The sequence below is a fragment of the Arachis ipaensis genome, chromosome B1 (assembly GCF_059453495.1).
Source record: "Arachis ipaensis isolate K30076 ecotype BB chromosome B1, ASM5945349v1, whole genome shotgun sequence".
NCBI lineage: Eukaryota > Viridiplantae > Streptophyta > Magnoliopsida > Fabales > Fabaceae > Arachis > Arachis ipaensis.
The window spans coordinates 12,092,519-12,120,410 of NC_142436.1; the positions used below are offsets into that span (position 1 = coordinate 12,092,519).

The 27,892-nt window shown below is 30.2% G+C and overlaps 1 protein-coding gene across 1 annotated transcript; it reads left to right on the forward strand.

Moving 5' to 3' along the window:
* The first annotated feature begins 13,268 nt into the window (after window positions 1-13,268).
* LOC107625088 (peptidase uncH) lies at window positions 13,269-26,997 on the forward strand. The gene is made up of 18 exons (XM_016327660.3): window positions 13,269-13,659; window positions 14,748-14,935; window positions 15,771-15,875; window positions 16,120-16,191; window positions 16,858-17,005; window positions 17,632-17,714; window positions 18,155-18,210; window positions 20,263-20,399; window positions 20,519-20,612; window positions 21,407-21,472; window positions 21,699-21,921; window positions 22,695-22,796; window positions 23,190-23,275; window positions 24,143-24,265; window positions 25,091-25,160; window positions 25,263-25,354; window positions 26,231-26,335; window positions 26,700-26,997. The coding sequence occupies exons 1-18, from the start codon at window positions 13,499-13,501 to the stop codon at window positions 26,814-26,816; spliced, it is 2,028 nt and encodes a 675-aa protein (XP_016183146.1). The 5' UTR covers window positions 13,269-13,498; the 3' UTR covers window positions 26,817-26,997.
* The last annotated feature ends 895 nt before the right edge of the window (window positions 26,998-27,892 follow it).

Consider the following 27,892-nt stretch of genomic DNA (forward strand, 5'->3'; position numbering starts at 1 on the left):
CCCCAAGACCAGGCCTACAAAGAAACTTCCGCAAGGCAAACAGATCAAGAACCTCCACAATGTGTAAGTTTTAATTAATATCCTTTTTATTAGTTTTGATGTTATATCATAATTCTTTTTTATTATTAGTTAAAACTTTCCTCTATCGTCTTGCAGTTCTCCCCGTCGTCGGCATTGAGAAGATGATGCACCTTCCTTCAGCCTCATAAGTCTCTGACCTCTCAAAAAAGTCTCCTGATCTCTCAACCAACAGTAACACAACTTGAGATGTTGGCGGATGTGGTGATGGATGTTGGGGTGACAGCAACATTAAAATTTGCTGAGGAAACCAGTGCAGAGCAAAGAAATAATAGAGGAGTTGAGGGAGAAATCTTATCAATGGATGACACATTAAAGGTTTACAAAGATACAACCAATGAGTATGACATGATATTCATGTTGGACCATGAAGCGTATTTGGAGGGGGCTAGATTGCACTTCATGTCTCTAACACCCGGACAAGATGTTGAAAATACAGTAAATTCTTCGCCTATTACATTAACATTAATGATTTTTCTGAAAACTTTTATACCCATATATCTAATAAATTTTCTTCCTATATGTGGTCAATGCAATGTGTATGCTTCTCAACGAAAGAAAATGTCACCGATTTGAGGAAGAAGTATACTATGTGCCGTCAGATATTATGGTAAGCCAAATATTTTATTTCTTAAATAATTTATTAGTTCTGATAAATAATTAGGTTCATCTGTTAGTTTAATTGAATTCATTTGCATGAAGAAATGAATTAAAAATGTGTTTTCTTGCTGATTGAATGTTTATAAATTTGTGTTTTTCTTGATATTACTGCTAAGTATTCACCAAATCTGTTATTCTTTAGGAAATTCGGTTCATCTGTTAGTTTAATTTGGTTCATTTGTGATTTAACTGAGGTTTATTTTGCATAATATAATGTTAGGACTCTATAAGCAGAAATACATTGATCCAAACACTAAGAAGGCCTACTAGATCACTCAATATAAGGACTACCTCCCTTTTCTTGACAAAAGAAAAATGGCATCGCATCCATTTGTAAATTGTGATTTCTAAAACTTCTTTAATAATTCTGTCGCTTGCTATCATTTAGACTGAAATATTCTATCATTTTCTAAAACTTCAGCTGTTTGTATCGGTTTGCCATGGAAGATTTTGGTGGTTGTGGATTGCCGATGTTAAGAAGAAGGCCTCCTATGTTCTTGACCCAGTCAAGAAAAAGAAAAATGAAATACCTTAACTAAGAATAACTTTAAACAAATTTGTTGTAAGTTTTACATAATACATATTTATGTTGTAAATTATCTCTTATTTCTAGCCATTATCAATCACTTTTTGTATCCTTTTCAGGACTTAATAGTATCCTAGATAAGGGTTTATGCTGGGGAAGAATCTTTGATGGATGATGGAGAGGGCGTTGAAGCACCGTATATCACGATAAGCGATCAACGAATATCGTAAATATAAATCTTTATTTGCTATAGTGCTTTTATTAATATGTTTTATTGTGTCTCCTATTAATTATGTTTTACTTTCTTATTTCTTTTTTAGTTATGATTGCGGGATATATGTGATGAAGTGGGTGGAAACAATTGATCCTAAAAAGATCAACAAAGGGAAGTATAAATGTAAAAACTGGAAACAGGTAAGTAATTTCTAAAACAATTTATTTCGGTTCATTTCTTATTTTATTTGAGTTTAAATTAATCAATTTCTTTCGGTTATATTGTAGGAAGAAATAGATATTTTTAGGCGGAAATGTGGTCCAACCATTCTCTTGCACAAGATAAATAAATTGAGAAACAAAGTCATTGAGGCATCTGAAGCGATACGACTCCTAAAGCCATCTGCTGCCCTCTTAAGCTCTTTTTGTAAATTCACATCTGGGGATATAGAAAGTAAATAGGTTATAGTTTCTTTAACTTAGTGTAAAGAATTGTAATTAACATTACTTTGTTTAACTCGTTATAAAAAAATAAACACTTCTTCTTTAATGTATATATTTGTTGGAACTGTCTGGGCTGCTATCTTGAATAAACCTAGGTTCACAATGGATGGATTCAAATGTATTTATAAAACATCAAGAACCTTAAAAACACAAATAAACCGAAATTAATGCACTGAATGAACCGAAAAGAAAGAATATATCACTATTCAATTTCAGAAACACTTAAACTGTTTGATATAACACAATTGCAGAAAGCTAATTTGAAAAACAAAAAAGTGACCATTCGATAAAAACATACCATGAATCGAAATTGACCCTCCTAGAATTCAAATGAACCAAAATTTGCTCATACATGAATCGAAATTTATATCAATAAAAACCAAAACTTCTATAATCCTCTCCAGGATAATTCATATCCTGTGCATCATAAAGGCTAGAACTTGACTGAATCATTAATCCACCATCTAAAATGTTCAATTGCAAAAAAGAAAATAAATTATATATTATCAAAATGTACAAACGAATTTTTTCCTAATCAAAAGCAAATCAATGTTACCTCGCTTAAAGCTGGCTTTTTCCATATTTGATTCCAATATGTTCTTGGGACGACCTCTTGTTCTAACACGCGGAGAGCTTTGAAGGTTGTTAACATCACTCAACGTCGCGTCTTCGTGAGATAACGAACTTTTACCTTTATTTTTCGGTTGATATTCTTGCATTTCCGCCATAATATTATCAAAAGTCTAGTGCAGAATTCTAGTCAGCTCCTCGGATTCTGATGCAAATTCGCAAATATTGTGTGACCGAAATACCAAATCGTCGAATCTCTTGCTTCTCTGCTCCAATAGAGGTTCTTCTTGGCCGCTCTTGATATGTGTGTGCCTCCTCTTTATGTTCTTACTCCAGCGTTCTAGTATATATTTTAGTGCCACTTTATCTACTCGCTCAAAGCTTAAGACACTCAGAGAATGATGGCAGAGTATACCACTTGACTCAAACAACAAGCACTGGCACTTTACTTCTTGTGATACTGTGTCGTAGGTAAAAAAAAAAAACTTGTTGAATGTGGAGTTAGAAACCTGCTCTACAACTTCGTATGTCGTAAAACCTAGAGTGGAATGCATTGATCTTGTGATGTAATTCATCATTTCTCTGAATTGTGCTTGAACTTTCTGAACTTCTTGTGAGTATACACATGCTGAAATTGAGCATCTATTGCTGATTTTGTTGCACACAGTATCACGGTGTGAAAATCTGCAATATCAAATTCTCTCTCTCTCACTTTACTCTCTACTTGCTAGGCAATTATCGTATTGCTTCACAAATTGAATCAAGGAGTTATTGCATGTGATAAACTTGTTAAAAAATGCATGCATACTCTCGCTCCTTTGTGTGCTTCTCATCCTGGCCCAAAAGTGGTGATCCAGATAAATTGGAATCCATAAATAATGATCTTCAAATAGCTATGCAGAATAAACCAAAAACAGACGCAAGGATGAACCGAAAGTTATACACGTTGTCACAAAAAAAGTAACAGCATCAAATAATTTGAATTAAAACATCGATTACCTAAAAGCCACTTAGTACCTCCAACACCGTACTTTGTGACAAAATCATTCTAATTTCTGTCGAATGCGTCTTTTGTAAACAAGTTCCAAACGACATGGCTCATCTCTTGTTCGACTTCTTCGCATCGCTTGTACCTGTTTAATTTGCTAGGGATCTTCTTCATGATGTACCAAATGCATCACCGGTAAATTGTTGTTGGCATACACATCTCAATAGCCATTTGCATCTGTAACACCCTACCACACAGAGCTTTACACTTAAGCTGTAAAATAGAGGTGGTGTGCCATTATGACCTCTAAAAAATAAAATATATACGTAGATGTAGTTGAAGAAATTTGTAATTAGGAGTCTTGAAAAAAAGTTTAAACAAAACCGTGAAAAGAAAAGCGCATTATACTCAAAAACGTCAAATCGGAGAAAAGATAAGGGTAAGACATAAGTATACACAAAGAGTCGAGTACCAAAAATACAGAATATCAAGCTCCAGACGCAACCTGCAAAGCTAAGGCTGGATGGAGTATAAATACATATATAAGCATAAGTATATGTTTCAAAGTAACCTAACATGCATAAAGAAAGCACCTAGTTCTCCAAAAAGACTATGAACAGAAAATACATAAAAGACAACCCCAAAATATAACTTTCCAACTTCGCTTGCCATAGGAATCTCCCGACAATCACTGAGGCACATCTTGACCTACATTTGAAAACAACAACATAGATATGGAATGAGAACCGGAGGTTCTCAGTATAGTAATGGTGCGCACATACATAATATATAAGGTCTCGAAAAAGGCAGATGCAATCCTAGAACTCCGACACTTAGATTTAAATCTTAAAGTTTATAAATTGAAAACCATAAACAGGGTAGGTTATCTAAGGTTCTTATTTCTAATTCCTATCTAACTTAAGTCCTAATTTATGCCTTCCTCCAATCCTCTAAAACTCCGGTGCACAGACAAGCAATACAAACAAAGCAAACACAAGTATGATACAGATACAGTAGGTAGCAAATATAGTAGGTAAGCATAATAATCACATAGGCAAGCCGAATTAATGCACAATCAAACAAAACACACATATGCATATGATGTATGCCTACCCTATAGCTGATGAGTCTCATCTATCGGTTATATAGCCAACTCGACATGTCCGGTAGCTAACCTGGACATCGTCCTCTTGAAAACTGGTGAGCGGTACAGTACCACGATCCTCACTTGATGAGCAGTAAACCACCTCTATCCCCACCATCTGCGGGCGGTAAACCACCTTGATCCCCACAGACGTTTTCAATTGAAAAATAGCACACACATGGGAGGTAAATAACCACGATCCCCACAAAACATTTCCATATCAAATTCATCCTCATCATCATTCAATTCATTCAACAATTATCATCATCACACCTCCAATTCCGTTCATCAATAATTCACACTCAAAACATAATTCTCTTCTTAACTAAATAAAACTCAAAATATAATAATTTTTTTGATAAATTGAAACTCCAACATAATACTTGTCTTAATAAATCAAGTTCCAAAACATAATGTATTTCTTTTCTTTATAAATCGAAGTCAAATAATATAATTCTTTTATCCATATTTGTCTAAATAATATTTTAAACCAAATCTCCAATTTTTATAAAATTTTCGACAGTATCTCCTTTAAAATTCAGAATTTGCCACCCTTCTCGGGTCCCAACCAAACCACCTTTCAAACTATTTTCAAATCATTTCCAATAAGCAAAACCAATTTCAATATCAAAATCATTTACAACTCTCAATTCATTCATTATTCAACACATGCACACGCACACGCACACGCACACGCACACACACACAACCAATCCTCAATCTTTCATCATAAATAATCATTCATCAACTCCCATTAACAACTTTAATTAACACAATTCCTACAACCAACTCAATAAAATCATCATTCATCAACTTATGGACAATATAATTTCACATTTCCATCAAGATTTCTAGCATTAATATATTCCCATATTTTCAACCTATCCTATGGTCATCTAGTCTATGTTTTCACAAAACATTATATATTATCTACGAGAAACCAAAATCATACCTTAGCCGATTCCTCTCTAAGCCACAAAACCCTTCAAAAGTCCTTCTCACCACAAGCTCCAAGCTCCAAATTCTCAATCAAACAAGTTCAACTCAGCATCATTTGCTCCACATCATTAATCAACTCCAACCAATATCCAAATTCAATCTAATATCACATATTATCACATATTATCACTCAAATGAACAAAACTCAATAATTTTCACAAGCTAATTCGGTCCTAAGACATCAAAATCACATAATCCTCAATACCAAAATCTCATACATTCGAAACTGAAGCGGAGAGATTTGGGTAAGAAAAATTGGGTTTCTTACCAAATTGGTTAGTGAAATTTGTAGAGAATTCTGAAGCAAACACGTGGCCACTGATGACTCGTCAATCGGAACTCCAGATTAAAAGATAAGTGGAATTGAAATTGGAACAAGGGTTTTGATTCCCCTCCGCTCCCTTCTTCAATTTCCCAGCGTGTTTCACTATGAAGCAAGGGAAGGGAAGAAGAGCTCAGGTTCTTATTAATTGTGGGCTTGGGTTGGGCCTTAGGCTCGGTTCAACCAGTTCGGCTCGTTGGTCTAATTTTAGGCCAAAATCTTTAAAATTAGTGTCAAAATTCATATTTTAATTATTTCTTCCATTTTAAACTATAAAATTTAATTTTCTAATTTCTTTGAATAATAATTAATTTATTTGCTAATTGTTTATTAATTTCGCGGATTTTACAGCATCGATGCGCATTGATTGGTAAAAATTCCTTTTGGTGCCTTCCCTCCCATACAACGAAGCCAACATTCGAATAGCCATTTGAATTATTGGATGTCCTCATTTTTCATCAAAACGCATCCAAAAAGTGTCGACTAACTGTGGTGATTCACGCCCACAAAAAAAAAAACCAAAAACCAGATTATACCTGTATAAATGGATACTCTCACACATTTATAAACCGAAATGTATAAGCTCTGTGAACCTAAAATTATATTGCAGTGAATCGAATATCTATTTGTGTTATAAGTGGTATAAATAATATAAAATTATGTGGAGGACGCGTGAATAAAAAATAACTTGGTTGAATTGGTCAGAAAAATCACATAAATATAAAATATTATTGATAAAATTATATAAAAAAAATCTCTCCAAATAAAGAGCCAATATTATTTTCATAATCACTCATCAAATAATATTTACTAGTTATCACACTTAATCATTAAGTTCCTTCAGGTGCATAAGACCATCTCCAATAGGAAACTCAACCCAGTCCCTATTTATGGTCCACCTGTCATAAAAAGTAACTCTACATCAGCTTTTGCGTTATAAATAATAGGGATAAGTACTTTTTTGTCCCCAAGGTCTGGGGTCAAAATCAATTTCGTCCCGAGCCTTTTTTTTGTTATTAAAATCATCCCCAACGTTACAAAATATTATAAAACCATCCTTTTTTTATCTCAATTTTATTTTTTGACTAAATTATCCTTAGTTAATTAATAAAAAAATAAATATATTAAAAATAAAAACATAATCCACCCCAACCCACCACACCCCATTCCCATCCCTATTCCTATCCTCATTCCCATCCCCTTAACAAAAAAAATAAACCCCATCCCACTGTGATCATCACCACCATCTCCTTAACAAAAAAATTAAACATCATCTTACCATGATCATCACTTTCCATTAACCCTCTCTTTCCCATTAACATTCTCATTAACACCCCATAAAATCATTATCAGAATTCTTTTTCCTTCCACCACCACCACCACCATAAAGCAAAGCCTTTTTCCCAATATCTTCAATTTCTGAGTTTCCTGTCCATCCCCTTCCTCCTAATCTCTTCAAATCCAAGAACACTCGTTCTTCTCTCACACGGCGATGCTACCACCATTGCTTCCACCGCCTGAACCGGTCCATCCACTATCTTCGCTCCCTCAGCACATGCTTCTCTTGCTTCGTTCCCATCCATCACCTTCACAGACTCACTTTCGGCACCAAGATTGAAACTTTGAGCCTTGGCCCTCTGCCTTCTAGAGGCCGTGCGCTCCCACATCTCCGCCACTGTGAGGTCTACGGGATCTTCACATGCAACCGCATCCTCTTCAACCACGTGCAAGATCACACGGGCCGTTGGCCGGATCAAGTTTGGGTCTACAGAGAAAGCTCTTCTTGTCAGCGTCGAGCTCCATCACCCACAGCTACGGCAGTGCCAGCGCCAGCAGCAGTAGGAGAAATTTTTTTATTTTTGTCACTTCCTTCCTCTTTTCGTTCTTCCTTTTTTTTTTTTTTTTTGAAGAACATAAAAAATTTCTATTATTACTGATTTTGATCTGAAGTTGTAGCTGATGATGATTATTGAATTGTTAAATCTGAAATTTCTGTTGATTTATTTTATGGTTGTTGTTGAATTGGCTGAAAATGCTGAATTTGTTGTTGCTAAATCTAAAGTACTTAACCCTTGAAATTTATTTTGTGGTTGTTGTTGTTGCTGAATTGGCTGAAGGAAAAAGGTTTTTTGTTTAAGTTGAGAAGAAGAATTGGAGTTTGGGGAAGGGAAAATTCGAAGAGAGTAGCAAAAACGGGATAGAGAGAGAACAGGGAAGAGATATCGGGGGCAGGGGCAGGGTTGGAGGGTTTGTTTTTGTTTTTGTGGTTGTTGTTGTTGTTGCTGAATTGGCTGAAGGGGATGGTGTTTTTTTTTTAAGATTGAGAAGAAGAATTGGGGTTTGGAAAATGGAGAGTTCGAAGAGGAGTAGGAGGAAGGGATGGGGAGGGAACAAGGGGAGTTCGAAGAGGTAGCGGGTGGGGGCGGGTGGGGGTGGGGGTGGGGGTGTTTTTGTTTTTTGTTATTATTTTTTAATATTATCTTTATTATTTGTTAAGGGTAATTTGGTCAAAAAATATAATTGATATAGAAAAGGACGATTTTATAACGTTTTGTAATGTTGAGGATGATTTTAATAACAAAAAAAGATTAGGGACGAAATTGATTTTGACTCCAGACCTTGGGGATGAAAAAAGCACTTATCCCTAAATAATAAATAGGAACTCAAAGCATCTCTCTCTTCTCTATTAGGAGGAACTAACTTTAGTCCCTATTATGATCCCACTTAATTAATTAATTAAAATAATTAAAATTAATATAATTTTTTTACAATAATATTTTTTAAATATATAAATTCAAAAATAATTCACTGTTAAAAAGTATTAATATTAAAAAAATCATATATAAAAATAATGCACAATATATAATTCGAGATTACATTAATTTGTAAAAATACTTAATATAAAAAAAACATAGGTAAGCTCTATAGTTAACGACAAGTATTGTGAAATTGCCATATGTGTTCAACCAGGTCTTCTTTCAACTGTCTATGCTGCTGCCTATTTCAAAATTTGGCATTTCTTTAGAAAAATTGATGGTATGGTGCAAAATCTTCCTTTCCCAGCTGAGGTTGTGATAAGTCGTTTTCAACATCGTTATAATTAATTATAATTATTAATAATTTAATTATTATTTAATTATTTAATTAATTTTATTTAAGTAATTAATATAAATTATTAATTAAATAGAAATATCATTATTTAATATAATTATTTAATTAATTAAAATTTTATATAATTATTTATTTTAATAATAACTTATCAGGTGACAAGTTATTATGATTTATGAGCCAATATAAATCTCTATTCAAATGGACTTTCTCTTCTTGAGATTTGTGCAAAAATTTTTTCTCTCACTACAAAAAAAAGGTCTATGGTCAAGCTAGTGAAAAGGGTGACCATAGGTTTATGGTCACGGTTTTTCTGCCGTGGCCTATTCTCTTGTGGCCATAGACCTATGATCACGGTTTTTTTATCTATAGGCACGGTTGTAATGTTCAAATTCTGACATTTTAGCCCACGTTTTTTTACCGTGACCATAGGTTAATCTATGGTCATGCGATAAAACCATGACCATAGCCTCTATAGTCACCCCTTCCCAAAACCGTGACCATAGCCTTATCTATGGTCACTCCACCCAAAACCGTGATCATAGCCATATCTATGGTCACGGTCTTGACCGTGACCGTAGCCTCTATGGTCACCCCTTCCCAAAACCGTGACCATAGCCTTATCTATAGTCACGGTTTTGGCCATGACCATAGCCTCTATGGTCACCCCACCAAAAACCATGACCATAGCTATATCTATGGTCACAGTTTTGACCGTGACCATAGCCTCTATGGTCACCCCACCTAAAAATCATGACCATAGCCTTACCTATGGTCACAGTTTTGGCTGTGACCATAGCCCCTATGGTCACCCCTCCTTAAACCGTGACCATAGTATCTATAGTCACTGTTTTCACCATGGCCATAGTTTATCTATGGTCACGGTTTTTTGCCGTGACCATAACCTTATATATGGTAACAGTTTTCACCGTGGCCATAACTTATCTATGGTAACCTGTTTTATTTTATGAAAATTTTTTTAAAGTATAATCACATCCCAAAATGATGATAATCACAAAATAAATCTAAGAATGAGAAATTCAATAAATGTAAATCATAAAAGTTTCATTAAAAACTTCATATCCATTACAACACTAATCAAAATAGGGTGTAATTTATCCATTACATGTAATATCGGATAAAGTCTCTTATCGAAATGTAAAGAACACATCAAAATAATACATTTAGATAACCAAAATCATTATAAGACCCATCCCATCTTATATTTGTATAAAACATATTTTCTTCACATCATGTTCTCCAACTAGCAAAAGAAATAAAGAAGTTAGAATAGAACAAAAATGTTATTATAAACGGTGCCGCAGCAACTACTCAACTCTTGTTGTCTTTACCAGTACGAAAAAATTATCCTGTACACAAAACAAAGTCAAAATAATCAAGTTCAGAAAGGGAAAACCAAATAATGCCCAATTTTAAGTTCCTATATTAATGTACATTTTTTGCACTTATTAAGTTAACTTTTTTTATTAACATGGGTTCGCATCTAAAATAGGCAGAATAATTCCCATTAGTGTCCCATGATCTTGATATATATACATAATATAGAGTAGCAATGCTAAGTGAGAATTAATTAACGAATTTTGATCATCGTCACTTTGTGGAGGTAAAGACTCATGAAATAGACATGTGAACAAGAATTTTTTATACATGATTTAAAAAATTTTCTATACAGCAGCATAACAAATAATCACCCCTAAATTAATTCAAACCAGCAGCATAACAAAATCACTAATCACAAATCACAAATCACTTATCACAAATTCAAAATTCAAAACACTCACTGCCATAAGTCCAAAACAAAATAGCAGCTTAACAAGTCACTAATCAATATTTTATTATTACTTTATTTATTTTGTGTAAACTATCTATTAGAGTGTGCATCTGAAAATATATTTTCAAGCTTACAAAAATTTTAAAAGTTAAAAGTAAGTAGTTATAATTACTTTTGAAACATACCTTAAATATACTCCAGACACATATATTAGTGTGATCATGTAGTTTAGTATATTTAGAGTCTCTCTAGTCTCTTGATTATTGAGAATCAAATAATACTCTCCTACATACTTATCTAAGTTAGTTACTTCGTATAAGATAAATGAATTTGGATCCTCTAAATTTTAAATTTGTACTTTAGAGGGTAAAGTGTGATCTTCTACCATTGAATAGTTTCTCTCTCATATTTATTCTTGGTCCCACTTATAAAATAAATGGTGAGAGATCACACTTTACTCTCTAAAATGAAATTCAAACTTTAAAGAATCTAAATCCAAGATAAATTGAACTTTTTCTTTGAATGAAGTTTTTTTAATACATCATCATTTAGCTTTCAAATTATACGATTATTAACAAGTCTTGAAGAATACGTACGAGCCAGTTTGATTTGAACTCTGCTGGTACAAAACTTATTAATAATTTCCATAGTTTAATTTGCAACGATTTTATTTTATATATGGCTCGTACCTAATGAGATTCGTAGAAGTGATTCGGGGAGCCTTGATTGCAGCACGTAAATCCCCCTTCACAAATCCAAAAAGAAGATTATCAGAAATTGGTTACGAAAAATAAATTGAGAAAATCTGAAACGGAAAAGGAAAACGGCGTACCAAGCAGCATCGAGAACTGAGACACCGATGGAGACGCCGATGCCGACGGTGGAGAAGGTATAAGGAGAGATCTTAACGAGCGCAGTACCCCAAGAGCGGACGACACTAACCTTCGACGAACAGAGAAGCCAACGAAGATAAAGACGATGTGTTGAGATTTTTGGGTTTTGCAAAACAGCGAAGAGGAAGAAGCAATCGCGCTGAGGAGCTTAGGACAGCGGCGACGCTGAGGAGCTTGGGACGGCGACGGCAATGAGAGGCTAGGGTTACGAATTGGGAAAAGAAAGAACGGGGGGAGGGTTTCAATTTCCTTTGGTTCTTGTTCACGGTGTTACGAATTGGGTATTTAGATTTTTTTTTCTTTTATTAACGTTAAAATAAAAAGATCTATCACTATTTAATAATTAACATATATTACTATATATACATGTCAGATCGATTCACCTAAAATAAAAAAATAATAAACTAATAAGAAAATGAGTGTTTAATTTTTTTAAATTAAGATAATAAAATTGATATATTATATAAATTACAAATTTTGTAATAATGAACCTTTTATTTTTATTTTTTACAGTATTATTTTATCTAACATACCAAAAATTAATTTATCCTACGCATTTAAATAAACGAACAAAATTAACCACTCAACTAATTTAAATTAATTACGATATGATGAATCTTTCATTTTAATATTCTACAATCATTTTAATAAGTTTTAAATTATTTTTTAATTTAGTATTCAACCTAATTTTATATTTATAAAATTAGATTTAAAATTTTAATATTTAAAGTAAATTATATAAAATTATTATTAGTTTTTAATTATTAAAATTTTTTAATTTTAAAAAGAAAAAATATTTAAAATAATAAAAAATACATAAAAATATTAATTAATTAAAACTCAAATAATTAAAACTGTGACCATAGATCTTTTTAGATCACGTTCCAAAACTGTAATCATAAATTTTTTTAGGCCATTTTTTCAAAAAATCGTGATTATAGATCATTTTTTATCATTGTAAAAAATTGTGACTATAGACACTTTTAGGTCATCCCAAAATTATGATCATAGACTTTTTTAGACCACTTTTTCAAAAAATTGTAATCATAGACTCTTTTTAATCACCGTAAAAAATTATGACCATACACACTTTTAAATTGGTTCCTCCAATTGTTAAAAAAAAAATTAAATAGGAACCGGTCCGTTGGAGGTGCACTAAAGATCCAATGAAGTGAAGAACTCAGCAACTTACCTAAATAGCGACAGACATTATTTTCACATTTTCTCTCGGTGTCTGAACACTTGGTAACTTGTGTTGTTGACAACACATAAATACAGATGTAAAAAATTCTTCCCTTCTACTAAGATAACAATGACAAGAGACCAGATAATGATGATGCATGTATGTTATCTTCTCGGGACTAATTAGTATTACTAGTTTATTCTAAAAAACTAAACCAACACAGCTGTAAGTATTAGGTAATAAAATAATCAGCAGTATATAAAATAAGAATTTAGATGATAAAGGGTTATCTGTTAAAAGAGTGAGAGAAAAAGAGAAAAGAAAAAAATGTATTTTAAAATAAATTTAATATAATTAATTTTTTTAAAATTTCTTATTTATAAGATAGATTTGATTTTAATACATAAAAAATTTCTAAGTACAAAATAATTATATATAATACATGTGTATAATTATCTCTCTCCCTTTAAAGTTTTCTCCACTAATTAATTACCAGACGTAGTCACCAAAAGAAGGCAATGGCAACATCTAACTTCAATAGAACAACGGCTCCCTATGGTTCCTGGAAATCACCCATCACCGCTGATGCTGTCTCCGGCGCCTCTAAGATGCTCGGCGGCACCGCTGTCGACGGCCGTGGCCGCCTCGTTTGGCTTGAATCGCGTCCCACTGAAGGAGGGTAAACTTTAACTCTATTATAATTTTGATCATTCTTCAACCATTTTTCCTCAAGATATATACTTTAAATAAAAATTATATACATAGAAATAGAAATACATTATCACCTCCTCAATAAACTGGTTACATACAGTTTGAGGCTAATTTTTTTGCTATGGAAGTGAGATCTAGAGATGGCAAAAAGAATCTTAGTGTATAAATAACATTTTTGATCAAATGAGCTGTCTTGTATGTGTAAGTGTGTAAATTTATGAGCCATATAGAAGTATATATTTGCGGAGTTAGTAAAAGAAATCTTAGAAAGACTAACTCTGATTAGTCTGATATTTGTATATATCTGTTTTAGGAAGCAAAATGAAACTTATATTAATTTTGAAACCACATTGATTAACTGTGATTTTTTATTAATCCACTTAAATGTACAAAATAAAATATCATTATTTTATTTTATAAAAATATTATATGTGAATAAAAGTCAATTACTAAATTATTTATGAATATTTGTGTATGTATATATAATACATGTGCAGTTTTATACATTTTAATAAGTATTTCATATTTTAACTTATATCTTAATTTATATGATTGGTTGATTTTTGTGCTAATTTTGATGTATATATAATATAATTAATTATTTTATTTAATATATTGTTTTTCATAAACATCAAAATTGATACTTAATAAATTTTAGATTGTACATTTTGGTTTTTAATAAATTTTTATTTGTTAAAAATTTTCGAAAATTTCTCATCGGATAAATTGATTTATCTATCACTTTAAATCAAATTTTTAATATGTATGTAATACAAATAAATTTTTAATAAATTTTATTATAAAATAATGTCTTAAAAATATTAATATAAGACAGATTAGTTATTTTTAGGATAATAAAAAAACCAATTTATCTAATCACAGTAATAATTTTTTTAAAAACTCCTAGAAAATAAAAATTTGTTGAAGAATGTAGTATTCTATGTAAAACTTCTAGGAATAAATTTTTGAATTTACAATTTTTTCTTTTTTCTTCTTTTATCGAAGCAAAAAATCATAATTAGTTTGGTTCACTTGGTGATTCATTGTATTTTTCAGACGGGAGGTTCTTGTTGTTGAGTCGGAAAATCCGGAAGGGGCGGCAGTGGACGTGACTCCCAAAGAGTTTGGAGTAAGGACACTCGCCCAAGAGTATGGAGGTGGTGCTTTCACTGTTTCCGGGGATCTCGTCTTTTTTGCAAACTACAAGGATCAAAGATTCTATATGCAATCCCTCACTGCTTCAGGTGACCATTACATTATTGTCCTCAAATCCTCAATACTATTATATCATGTATTATTAAAGATAAAAATTCACTACAATTCTCTTTACGTGGAGTTAACGACTAAAAATCGCTAAATAATTTGATATGTCTGACATACAATAGTTTTCAACTATTACCTTTGCATGATAACAATCACATAACAATCACATGTGAGTTTTTACTATTATTAAAGAGAAAATATGTTTTAAGATTCATCGTTCATTAATTATTTTTCAATTAATCTAAAAATGTTAAAACTTTTATCATTTAACTAAAATAAGGTCAAATATTTAATTAATTATAAAAATTAGACCGGTTATTGATTAAAAATTTAAAACTTGAGAAAATACTTAAATTAGTTTTTAAAAAAATTCTAATTCCATATAATGAAATCTTAAAAGTCTAAAATCCGATACTTGTTGACAAAAAAATTTTACACATAAAGTAAATAAAAAAAAGAAAAAAAAATTATACAAAAACATTCATATAAATCTAAAAGAAACTCTTGCATATAAAAACATATTAGAGATATATCCATTTAAGGTACAATAAAAATAAAAAAAGAAGAGTCTTTTAGTCCAAGTAATACGAAGAGAAGTTTGATTAACGATTGTAATTAAATAAATAAAAATAAAGTCTCTACTTAGGGAGCATGTTAGTCCATAACTCGGCCACAATCATTACAAAATGCCCCAATGAATGATTGAATGAACTGGTACCAATCTTGGAACATTGTCTCTCAAAAGTTTAGTGAAGAAATTTTATTCTTTAATGCTAAGATTTTAATTTATTGGTTTATATAATGACTACCTAGCAGATTTGCCTCCTATACCTCTCACTCCAAGTTATGATGGAGCCTTAGTCAGCTATGCAGATGGAATATTGGATCCACGCTTTAACCGCTTTATCAGTGTAAGGGAAGGTATTGCTTTTTAGAAAGTTTCATTTTCAGTGTTTTGTTTTGCTGGATAATTTATTGTTATTTTTGGTAACAACAAATTTTTTTTTTTTTTTGATAAAATAGTTCTTGGGGTGATGAAATTTGTTTTATTTGAGTATTAAAGGGTGTGGTTTTTCCTTCTTTTACTTTTTTTTTCCTTCTTTTACTTGTTACTTCTTACTTGATTAATTTTATTTTTTTCATAATTATATAACTGTGTTGGTAGATCGACGAGAGAGCAGTCTTAATCCACCTGCAACAATTGTGTCCATAGCACTTGATAGCAAGCATGTTCAGGGTGAGAGTTCCCATTATTTTAGCATTGATTTTAGGTTTAATTATTTTGGGGATCCATTCCTAATTTCCTATAATTCAATTTTTTTTTAACTGTTTATTATCTTTTAGTTTACTCGGGTTGAAATGTTGAATCATACTCGTGCAAGTTTTTAGCTTTTAATTCCAAAATAATTATAGTGAAAATTTGAACCTTTATATCATTTTATATTTTGAAGATGACTTTCACACAACTTTTAACTAATAGATTATGATTGATTTTATACTTTTTTTTTCTATAATAAAAAAGATGTAGATTCAGCCAACAAGTTATAACACAAATCACATAGTCTTTCCATCCTCATCTAAAAATTTCGAGTTTGAGTCTCATTCCTAACTTTAAAAAAACAAGACGAGAATTTAAATCTAAAAATACGATTTAACATATCGAACAAGATACTTTTTTTTTTTTTTGTAATAAACGAGGGAATATATCATATATGATGTATCTTTATGAAATACTTCATTTATTGATTATAATGTTTTGAAATTATAAAGTACTCTAAAATAATTCATCATTATATTTTTTTAATATATATTAATATTTCAAATAAATAAGTATTTAATTTGTCAAACATAAAAAATTGCAGTATTATTTCTGACTGGATTATGTGTATGTGATGATGTTTAGAACCCAAAGTTCTAGTTGAGGGGAGTGACTTTTATGCCTTCCCACGTCTTGATCCTAAAAGTGAAAGAATAGCATGGATTCAGTGGAGCCATCCCAACATGCCATGGGACAAATCAGAACTTTGGGTTGGATATATTTCTGAAAATGGGTAAGCAAATACAATACAGAACTTCATTATTGTTAGTTGTGTTGTAAAAACTAAGTAAGCTTCTTATTGTTGTGTGTGGGATACATGATAATCAGTGCATTTTTATCTATATATAAATATTGCAAATTAAACATCCATTTTTTATCTATTTGTTATTAATATATGTTGCTCAATAATTCTTGTAAGTTATGATTTTTTCCTTTTAAAAAAAAATTAATGAATTTTATTTGGTGGGGACTCGTGTAATTGTCTTTATGTAAAACTGATAGTTAAAAATTGTTAAATGATTTGACATTTTTAACTAAATTGTCACCTTATGATTTATTTATCAACGTTACATAAAGACAATTAGATGCGAGTTTTCGACTAATCTTTTTTGCTTATGAGATTGAAAGGAGAATGATATGAGGTTGAAGAAGACAACTCTAGAAGATCTGATCTGCATGTTTTATTTTTTTTAAAAAAATTAATTGCATGGATTAATATTTTTAATGGTATGAGATTACATCTAATAGTGTGAAATTACTACTTTTCTTTTGCCGGTTAAGTGCTGGTAAGGTTTTAATAAAAATACTAGTCCCATAAACTTTCTCGTGGTTTAATAACCTTAATAATGTTCCATGCAGAGAGATCTACAAGCGAATGTGTGTTGCCGGGGATGATCCTTTGCTCGTGGAGTCGCCAACAGAACCTAAATGGTCCCCTAATAGTATGTAAATTTGTGGAATAACTATATTCAAAAGCATTTAGTGCACACAATTTAACACTGATAATTACATTTGTAACTTATGTCAGAGTTTGAACCTGTGAATTTATTGGATCTAAAATGATCTCTAAAATTTAACACAATTTAGACTATCATTTTGGATAATTGAAATTAGAAGATCAAATTAAGTGGTCCAATAAATTAATGTTGAAGATATGTTTTCTTAATATTCTCAAGTCATCTAGTCACATTTTGGAGTGTTAATTTTATGATCTAATAATGTTTTATTATGTGAAACTCTTATAAGTTTACTGTTGGGATCATGCTTTTGGAGTATATCTTATTGTTCTTTGTTGTTTTGAAGGTTATGATTCAAAGTTTACTAACCATTTAATTTGAGGCATATCTTGGTTTCAATTATTGTTGGAAACTTTAACATGCAGGCCAGCTTTTTTTCATCACCGACAGGAAAAATGGTTTCTGGAATCTCCATAGATGGGTAAATTTTTTTCTCCATCTTAATTGTTTTGTAAGCCATTAGTTGCTTATGTTCGATAAATGCTTGCTATATTCATCAGCATATATATTTTTAATAAAAAACAAGTTCTACGCATGATTATAAATTCATGCGTAAGGTCATGTTTTTGGGAATTCAATTATGTTTGGTTAGTAAAAGTCAGTTCACTTAGCAGCATCATATTTTTTACATGAAATTAAGGTTATATAACCTATTTAGTATTTATATCATCTGAATTTGAGGCTAAAAGATTTTAATATGGATTTAAAACGTGATATTTTTAAATATACTATCTTTTTTGTTTTCTCTCCAAAATGTGTGGGACTGTTTAGAAAAAAAAAATGAGAAAGTACGATTTTAATTTATTTTTTTTTATTTTTGAAACCAAAAACCGAAAGGTTTGATTTCAATTTAAATTATTAAATTATTTGAAATCATAAATTCAATGGTCCGATTTTTATGTTTTAAAATTTTTAATTATATGAAAAGTAAAATCGGAGAGGCTGATTTCAACTTTAAAAATATTTTAATTTCTAAAATTAAAAATTAGAGGGTTTGGTTTCAGTATTATAAAAAATTTTAAATGTTTTTTAAACTAATCGAATGATTGGATTTGTGATTTGTGAATAGCCACATCAATGAGATACACTTTCTATACATCACATGTGTGCATTTCACGTATTGGTTGCCCATAAAAAATTATTTGCATTAATTTGATGAGATAAAGTTTGTTAATTTTTTTGGTATGTAAAAGGAGGTTCTAAGAAGAGAAGAAGCAATTTTAAAAGTTCATAAAAACCAATCAAGACTTGCTGAATAACATAAAAACAACATAATTAAATCTAATTATTGTGCTTCTCTTCGCTTATCTTGCATTGTTTTAGATACCAAAATTATGACGTAGAAATGAGAAAATGGGAATTTTACATAATAGCAAAGATGAAATAACTAAATAACTTTCTTTAAGAATTACAATTTCTCTCTTGTTGTATACAAGGAGAAAATTTTCAAAGAACATAAAGAAAGTCTCTAATGTTTGCACGGTAAATAATGATATAGAATAAGGAAATGATTTTTACACCAAAATTAGTCACCACAGTATAATATATATTAAAATATAAAATATACTTTAAAAATAAATTAAACTATACATATATGATTTTAGTGTATAAAATAATATTTTTGCTCTTATTTATAGTTGAATGCTTTCATTTTCATCCATCCAAAAATAAATAAATAAATCACACAGTAGAAAATGGTTGATAGCTACAAACTAAGAGACTAATGTCATCTACATTACAGGAGGAGTGGAAAAAAAATTGAGAGGATTCATTTTCACACTAAAGTAGACTATTTTTTTTTACTAGAATAGCTTTTACACATTTTCACAATTTAAATTAATTTCATATATTAAAGAATAAAAAAAAGTGAAATGTATATTAGATGAATGACATTTATCTTAATATCTTAACGTTTTGATTTAAACATAATGTCTTCTGAGTTTTCATCTTGTTTGCTCTGATTTGAATTTTAGTGTGTACCTTCTTGATGTTTCTGCGGTAGTTAAAACTCCTAGCTTTGGCCAATAAGTAGTATCAAAGCTGATGGTTCGACTTTATAATTAGATGTATTTAATGAGTATCGAAAGTCTTCTAAAAAAATGTAGTGGAGAAAAAAAAAATAGTCCTAAATCTGACAGAATAGGCCTCGACACTCTCCTTTTACCGATAGTTATGTAATACATTCTGCTATGGGAATGGGTACGAGTTACGCAGTTCACAATACACAAAATATTTTACATAAAAATTAGACATATTAATTCCAGTACGTGGAAAAATTGTGAATTGGTATGCGCAAATCGATACAATTGGTAAATTCATGTAACTATTCTGCATAGCCATTAGAGGAGAGATAATACCGTCCCTATGTTAATATATGTTAGTTCATAGGAATTTTTTCCTGACGTGTGTGTTGATTACTTTCAAGTAACTACCACATAAAAGTTATTATTTTTCTAACATTAATTTGTTATAGATTGAAAGTGAGAATAAGGTGGTGCCTGTTTATTCTTTGGATGCTGAGTTTACAAGGCCATCGTGGATTTTTGGTTTCAACTCCTATGAATTTGTTCCAAGTCATAACCAGAGAAACAAAATCATTTGTAGTTACAGGTCATTCTAATAACTCTTGTATCTGCAAAGCTTTCTCCTTGGTCTTTTCTATTGAATAAATATAAAAAAATAATTTAGAGTCTGATTTGAGATATTACTTTTTTCGATTGTATTTTCAGGCAGCAAGGGCGGTCTTATCTTGGAATGATTGATGATGCGCAGGGCTCAAAACTAACTTTGCTTCATATTCCTTTCACTAATATAGACAACATTGTAACTTTCAAAACTTACTATTGCTTCTATATTTTTGGTTAAATTAAGAATAACATTCTAAATCAATCTTTAAAGTAATAAAGAGTTGAGCACTAATTTGACCACTAGAATTTGTTGGAGACTTTAAAGTTGCGTTTGTTTATAAAAACACAACACTGAGACAAGGACATAGAAACACAAAATCGTGTTTGACAGATGAGACATGAACAAAGACATTATGTCCAGAGACACTGAATTAATGTATTTTGTGTCTATCCTAACAGGAAGGACACAGAGACACTAACAAGGGACACGAATTATTTTTTATTTTTTCTTTTATTACGTTTGTTAATTTTTCATAATTATATTTTTTTCTCAAATTTTTTAAATGAAAAAAATAAGAATAAATTGAGTTTTCATAATTTGTTTTAGTTTATCACCAAATAGAATAGAAGAACACAAAATTGTGTCTCTGTGTCCTTTGTGTCTTATCTTGTCCTGTTCTAAAAAACAAGGATTTGGATCCTCTAAAGTTTGAATTTCACTTTAGAGAGTAAAGTGTGATCTTCTCCCCTTGGATAGTTTCTCTTTCATATTTATTATTGGTCCCACCTATGAAATCAATGGTAAGAGATCACACTTTACTCTCTAAAGTGAAATTCAAACTTTAGAGGATCCAAATCCAAAAAACAAACGTAGTCTAAGTGTTGAACTAAAACTTTCTTATAACCTGTTGTAGAGTATTACTAGTAAATTAATTAAGTAGCATATCTTCAAAATGACAAAATTTAAGTTGTGGAACCATACCATTGCAGACATTTGGTAATGACTCCCTATTTGTTGAGGGAGCTTCCCCAGTTCATCCATCGTCAGTGGCCAAGGTGAGTCAAAATTTCAAAATAAATAACAAAAATTGTTACGTGCACACCAAAAATCAACCACCAAATTAGTCACTAAGTCTTTGTATATGAATATCGATATTGTTTAATTCATTTTCAATATGTGTTTTGTATTTTAATATGTATTCTATATGGGTGGTTAATTTGGTGGCTGATTGAATAAATAAAAGTAAGAATTTAAATTTGATATAGCTGTGTTGCTCTTCAGGTGACTTTAGATGATGATAAATCAAAAGTAGTCAACTTCAATATCATATGGTCCTCCTCACCTGATAGCTTAAAATATAGTTCATATATCAGTAAGCCAGAGCTGATTGAATTCCCAACTGAGGTTCCTTGTCAAAATGCTTATGCATATTTCTATCAACCAACTAATCCTTTTTACCAACCTAATCAAGGAGAAAAGCCTCCTCTGTTACTGCAAAGCCATGGTAAATCACTAAATCTTCTTATAGAAAAAATGGTCACCATTATTTTAACTACTTCATTTGACCTTACATTCTTAAACAATATTACAATTTACTATTCCCTTCCACAACCAAAATTCGTGTATGATTTTTTATGTCGTTGTTACGGAAATATTTGGTAACCAAAGAAAATTAGTAAAAAACAGTCATAACTTGTCTTATTTAACATTCATTAATTGTTACGATAATTAATAAATGCTAAATAAAGTAAGTTCTGGGTTTTTTTTTGTCTCCTTAACATTAGCGCTTTCTCATATTGTTACTTGACCATCAAGGAACTGAAACTACAGCAGCGAGTTGGCAATAGAGTTGGTTAGTTAGTTAGTTCAACAAGTTTGTTAAGATTTATTTTTCTCTCATTATTTTGGCACTTTCAATTGAGGAAGTGAGTCTTATCGCTCTTTTTGTTAAGATTTTGTTATAAATGTATTTTGAATTCAGAGTATAATCTTCCAAATGATATTATCAATTTCAGAGATGTCATACCATTTGTGCTACTGTTATTTGGTAAAATTTGAACGCTTAATAGTAAGTGATAACATTAGGGGTCTCAAGTATATAAAAGTTGAATGTTAATCAACTAAATTTATCAATTTTTTTCAATTGAAAGTGGAGTACTTATTTGGTATAGTTAATTTTGGAAACCGGTTATGTGTGGTTGACTCGCTTCTCTTAGCTAATAATTGAGCTAATTAGCTACTTTTATATTGTTTCTATTTTGTTTTAATATATTTCAGGAGGACCAACCTATCAAGCACATGGAATTTTGGATTTGAACATTCAATATTGGACTAGTAGAGGTTGGGCATTTGCTGATGTTAACTACGGTGGTAGCACTGGTATGCTTCTTAATTTGGTTATATTCATTTTGCTCCGTTGTAGCATGCTATGTCTTTGAACAGGATGAACTAACTTTTATTAAGGTTTAATTATTCTTTTATTCCTATAGTTTTAGAAATTTGTAATTAGTCCATATACTTTTTTTTCTTTCAATTGGGTTTTAATTTTATAATTAGGTCCTTGTTAATGTAAAAAAATTAGAACTAATTAAATCTTTAAAGGAATATTCCGTTAATTTAACGTTTTTAACACGAAAATGATCTAATTACAAAATTAAAAACAGTGTAGAGACTCAATTAAAAAAATGATAGGAATTGAGTTACAAATTTGGTGAAACTATAATCACTAATAGAGTAATTAAACCTTTTATTAACTATAAAATTTTTCGGAAGGTTATGGCAGGAAGTACAGAGAACGGCTTTTGGGACAGTGGGGAATAGTTGATGTCAATGACTGCTGTAGTTGTGCTAAATATTTGGTAATTATTACTAACTGTTTTTCTTTATCATTTAATACAATTGTTTAGAGCTAATGTACCTTTTGATCTCCGAGATTGACGTATGAAGTAATTTTTGATGTTTCTAAAATAACCAGCTAAATCTCTTCTCCGATAATTCTTGACCAAATTTCTATCCCACAAGCTGTTAGTATAATGAACTAAATGCCACTATGGTGCTATAATGTTGCTTGGCGCAAATATCTTTTAATTTTATTCAATATAAAGTTTAAAATTAGTCTATAGAACTTGATTAAATCAAAATTGGTGAACACCAATTAAGTCGCATAAACCAACTTTGTAAACCATATCAACCCCCATTAAAATGTACCACATATACTACACGTTATATTGGAACGACAGAGATTAAAAGATAGAGATTGAGAGACTGAGATTAAAATGTATTGTGTTTGATGTAAAATATACATAATTGAATTATGTCTCAATATTTTGTTTGATTTGAGATAAATAAAAAAAATAAAATAAGTAAAACTAATTAAATATCTTTGTTAATTTAAAAAAAGAGGGGATTTTTAAAAAAAAAATTATTAAAATTTTAGTCTTTGTTTTAAAAAATTTTAGTTTTCTGTGTTTTCACTATCTAAAAATACTGAAGAGATTAAAATTTTGTATCCCAAAATCAAAATTTTAGTTTCTAACCACTAAATATGAGACTGAGATTTAGTCTTCTGGTCTCAGTCCCTAAAAACAAATGCTGCTTTAAGCACTTTATAAAGTTAGAGACTATCAATCAACTCTTATTTAAGGAGTCAAAGTGAACATTATCTCAAATTATTCAGGACATAAAGGAGAAGGCTTGCGGTTTAAGTAATGGTTTTACGTTTCCAGGTGAACAAGGGGAAGGTAGATGGGGAGCGTCTTTGCATAACAGGGTGCTCTGCTGGTGGATACACTGCCTTAGCTGCGCTTGCTTTTAGGGATACTTTTAAGGCTGGAGCTTCTTTGTTCGGTGTGAGTACCTCTTCCTCATTCTTGTGATTTTACTTTTATTATCCATGAGTAATTCCATTATTCCCAGAAATCACCATGAAATATAGAGCTTATGTGATTTTTGAATTGTCATGATGAGTTCACCTTTGGTGTTTTAAAATGACATTTATTTTAACTAAGTTGGGTTAGTTTTGTGGTTAATTCATTAGTCTACTTAAACAAGTATCATGTTTCAAATCTAGCCTTGTGCATGTCGAGGGATACTGAGAGATAGCAAGAAAAACAAAAAATAAATGGCATTTATTTTTTCTTTATCAAGAATGCCTGAGTAATTACAGGAGAAATAAAATGTATATATATGTTAATTAAAAAGATTTTTTTTTTTAAATAAAATAAAACTTAGGGCTTGTTTGGGTGAGTTTCTGATAAAATATATTTTTTTGATTTTTTTAAAGATTTTTTTAAAAAATAAAAGTAATTTTATATTTGGATATCTCATATAAAAAGATTTATCAATTATGTTTGGGTATAATATAAAAATATTTTTTTCGTTTATTTGTTATGTGAAAATTATTTTTTTTAAAAAAAAAATGTAAATTATAACTTTTTAAAAAAGACTTTTTTTTTTAATTTTTCTAGTGTTTTTATTTTTACTACACGTAAAAAAAATAAAAAAAAATTTTCTTCATTGAAAAAAAGATCTTATTCTATCAAATTAATGGCACCAAAATAAACACTTAAACATATACCATTTTCAGTAGTTTGGTCAATATCAAGTACAGTATAGCATATTATTTTCCTAACATTTGATGAAGGTGAATATTGTCCAACTTGCTTCTCTAACAGATAGCTGATTTGAACATGCTGAGTGAAGAATCTCTTAAATTTGAATCCCATTACAATGATAACCTTGTTGGTAAGTCATTGATGATCATTATAGCTCTTTTTCGTTATTATCACCTTTTGCTTCAGTTTCATTTTATTTTCACTGTATGTCATAAGTCATAACTGATTTCAGGAACAAAAAAGGAGTGCTTTGAGAGATCTCCAATCAATCATGTTGACAAATTTTCTTGTCCCATAATTTTATTCCAAGGATTGGAGGACAAGGTTAGTGACATTGAAATCATTATTGTCCCTTTTGGTTATACTTGAAGGATTATTAGGAATAGATTTGGGTTGGTTTATAGATACGATTAAGGAAGAAATGAAGCCCCAAAATGAGAGTTTCAGTATATACTAAGGTAAAAACTCAGGTGAAGTCAACTTCACGTGAAGTTGATACCTAAGAGTCGTTAGATGAAAATTTAGTCAAATCAGTCAAATCATTTAACGACTCTCAGGTATCAACTTCACGTGAAGTCGACTGCACCTGAGTTTCCACCCACTAAGAATTCACGTTGATTTAAACAACAATGTTACTGTAAACAAAAACCGTTATCAAATTAGTTATTCCTGTAGAATACATGTTAAAATATAAAATATACATTAAAAATGAATTAAACACCGCACGTATTTATACACAAATACGTAGTGACTTATTTTTTGTTGCATATAAAAAAATTGGAACAAACACACGTGAAGTAAAGAAATTGATAAAGTAATAGTGTAAAATTTTAAATTACTCTTGAATTAGAATAATAAAACTCATATATGATAAAAATTATAAATTTAATGATAAGTAAACTCTCAGATTTTGACTTTCTCAAACTGTTCACTTTAATTAAGAAATATAAAAGTGCTATATACACACTAAAAATCAACCATCAAATTAAGTATGTTGTATTTATGTATAAATATATATATTATTTAACTTATTTTTAATTTGTATTTTATATTTCAACATATACTCCATACAAATGACTAATTTAGTAATTAATTTTTATGTATACATAACCCGATCATAGAAGGTATTATGATTCTAACTAAATATATTTGAAAAGTTCTACAAAGATGAGTTTGATGAGTCTCTACAATGTACCACAGATTGTGCAGCCTGAGCAAGCACGAAAAATTTACCAAGCACTGAAAGAGAAAGGTCTCCCCGTGGCTCTTGTTGAGTATGAAGGAGAACAACATGGTTTTCGAAAGGTATATATATGCGCAAGTGAAGAATCATACGCAGTTATTTTCCTGTAAAATTGATAGCTGAAACGGTTAGATTGGCTATAAATTTTACAGAAAGATAACTGCATGTTAGTTTTCATTATATGGCAATTTAATTAGGTAAAAATTTATATACAACTGTCTTTATGTAAAGTTGATAGTTAAAAGCTATTAGATAATTTGATATATTTGACTAAATTATTATTTAATATTTTTAACTATTAATTTTACATAAAAATAACTGCATGTGAGTTTTTTTCTATATAGTTAGTTATATTTCTTGTAAAAATGAATGTCATATAGGAAACACTAACAGTGAATATATGCATCAATAATGGGTTCAATGCAGGCTGAGAGCATTAAGTTTACACTTGAACAACAAATGGTCTTCTTTGCGCGATTGATTGGGAAATTTAATGTTGCCGACGATATTACTCCCATCAAAATTGACAACTTTGACACTTAACCGAGTCATGTAGTTTTTGCTTCATTTTCTTGAATGTTGATTAAGTTTAATTTAGTCTTGTTTTTCTTCTAGAGATATATTGCATGTTTCCTAGAGTATTTGCCTATTTGGCATCACACACGGATTACATTCTAGTATCCATAAAATGTAGAAAACTTAAACAGTTAAACTTTTTCAACAATATTACTGTTTTTTTTTGGTGACTACAATATTACTGTTATGAATGTGTTTTATATGACCCATCTATTTTGGATAAAAACAGAAAAAAAAAAAAAAAAAAAAAAAATATATATATATATATATATATATATATATATTCCTCTTAAGAAGATAAACAAAAAGAGAAAAAACAAAAGGAAAAAAACTGAAAAAAAAAAATAAAAGAGAGGAAGAGGAAGAAAAAAAATACTGACCATGGAGTGAAATTTTTTATACGACTATTATTTTAATATCTAAATTCTACCTTTTTATTCTCCGATCAAATTAGATGACAATAAGTATATTATTTTCAGACTTTTTAATAATAATTTTCTTTTCCTGCATCAAGAGTGTATTATTATACTCAAAGCACTAACTATTACCAATACAAAATAGTTTATTTTTTTATATCAAACATATTTTTAGTATGATCAAATTTTAACCTAAAAAAATTAATATGTTTTATATTTTTGGGATATTTTAAAGCGTTTCATATCGAGTATGATCAAATTCAACACATCAAGTTAATATATAGATCAATACAAAATTATTACAACTTGATACATAGAGTTATCCAAAAAAAATTGCTCCTTAAAGTGCCTCAAGAAGACCTACATTCCATACATACAAAGACTAATGACTAATCAATAGCTTTCAATTGCATTATGAATGCAATTGATTGAAGAGGAAGTGGATGGAATGTTTTTTATTGATGGGTTGGGGAGCAAGTAAAATATTTCTTAAATAAGCATTTTCATTCTACAAATTTTGAAATTCATCTCTATATAATTTTTTAAATTTAGATAATTTGATATCTATATGTCGTACTCTTGAGGTCAATAAATTTTATAGTTTTTAAGATTCAAGAATTCCTTGTC

What these genes read in the sequence shown, in the direction of transcription:
- LOC107625088 (XM_016327660.3), top strand. Translation starts at nt 13,499, where the DNA reads ATGGCAACATCTAACTTCAATAGAACAACGGCTCCCTATGGTTCCTGG. An exon ending in GCAATCCCTCACTGCTTCAG is followed by an intron (nt 14,936 to 15,770) that starts GTGACCATTACA and finishes ACTACCTAGCAG; the next exon opens with ATTTGCCTCCTATACCTCTC. An exon ending in ACCTAAATGGTCCCCTAATA is followed by an intron (nt 17,715 to 18,154) that starts GTATGTAAATTT and finishes TTTAACATGCAG; the next exon opens with GCCAGCTTTTTTTCATCACC.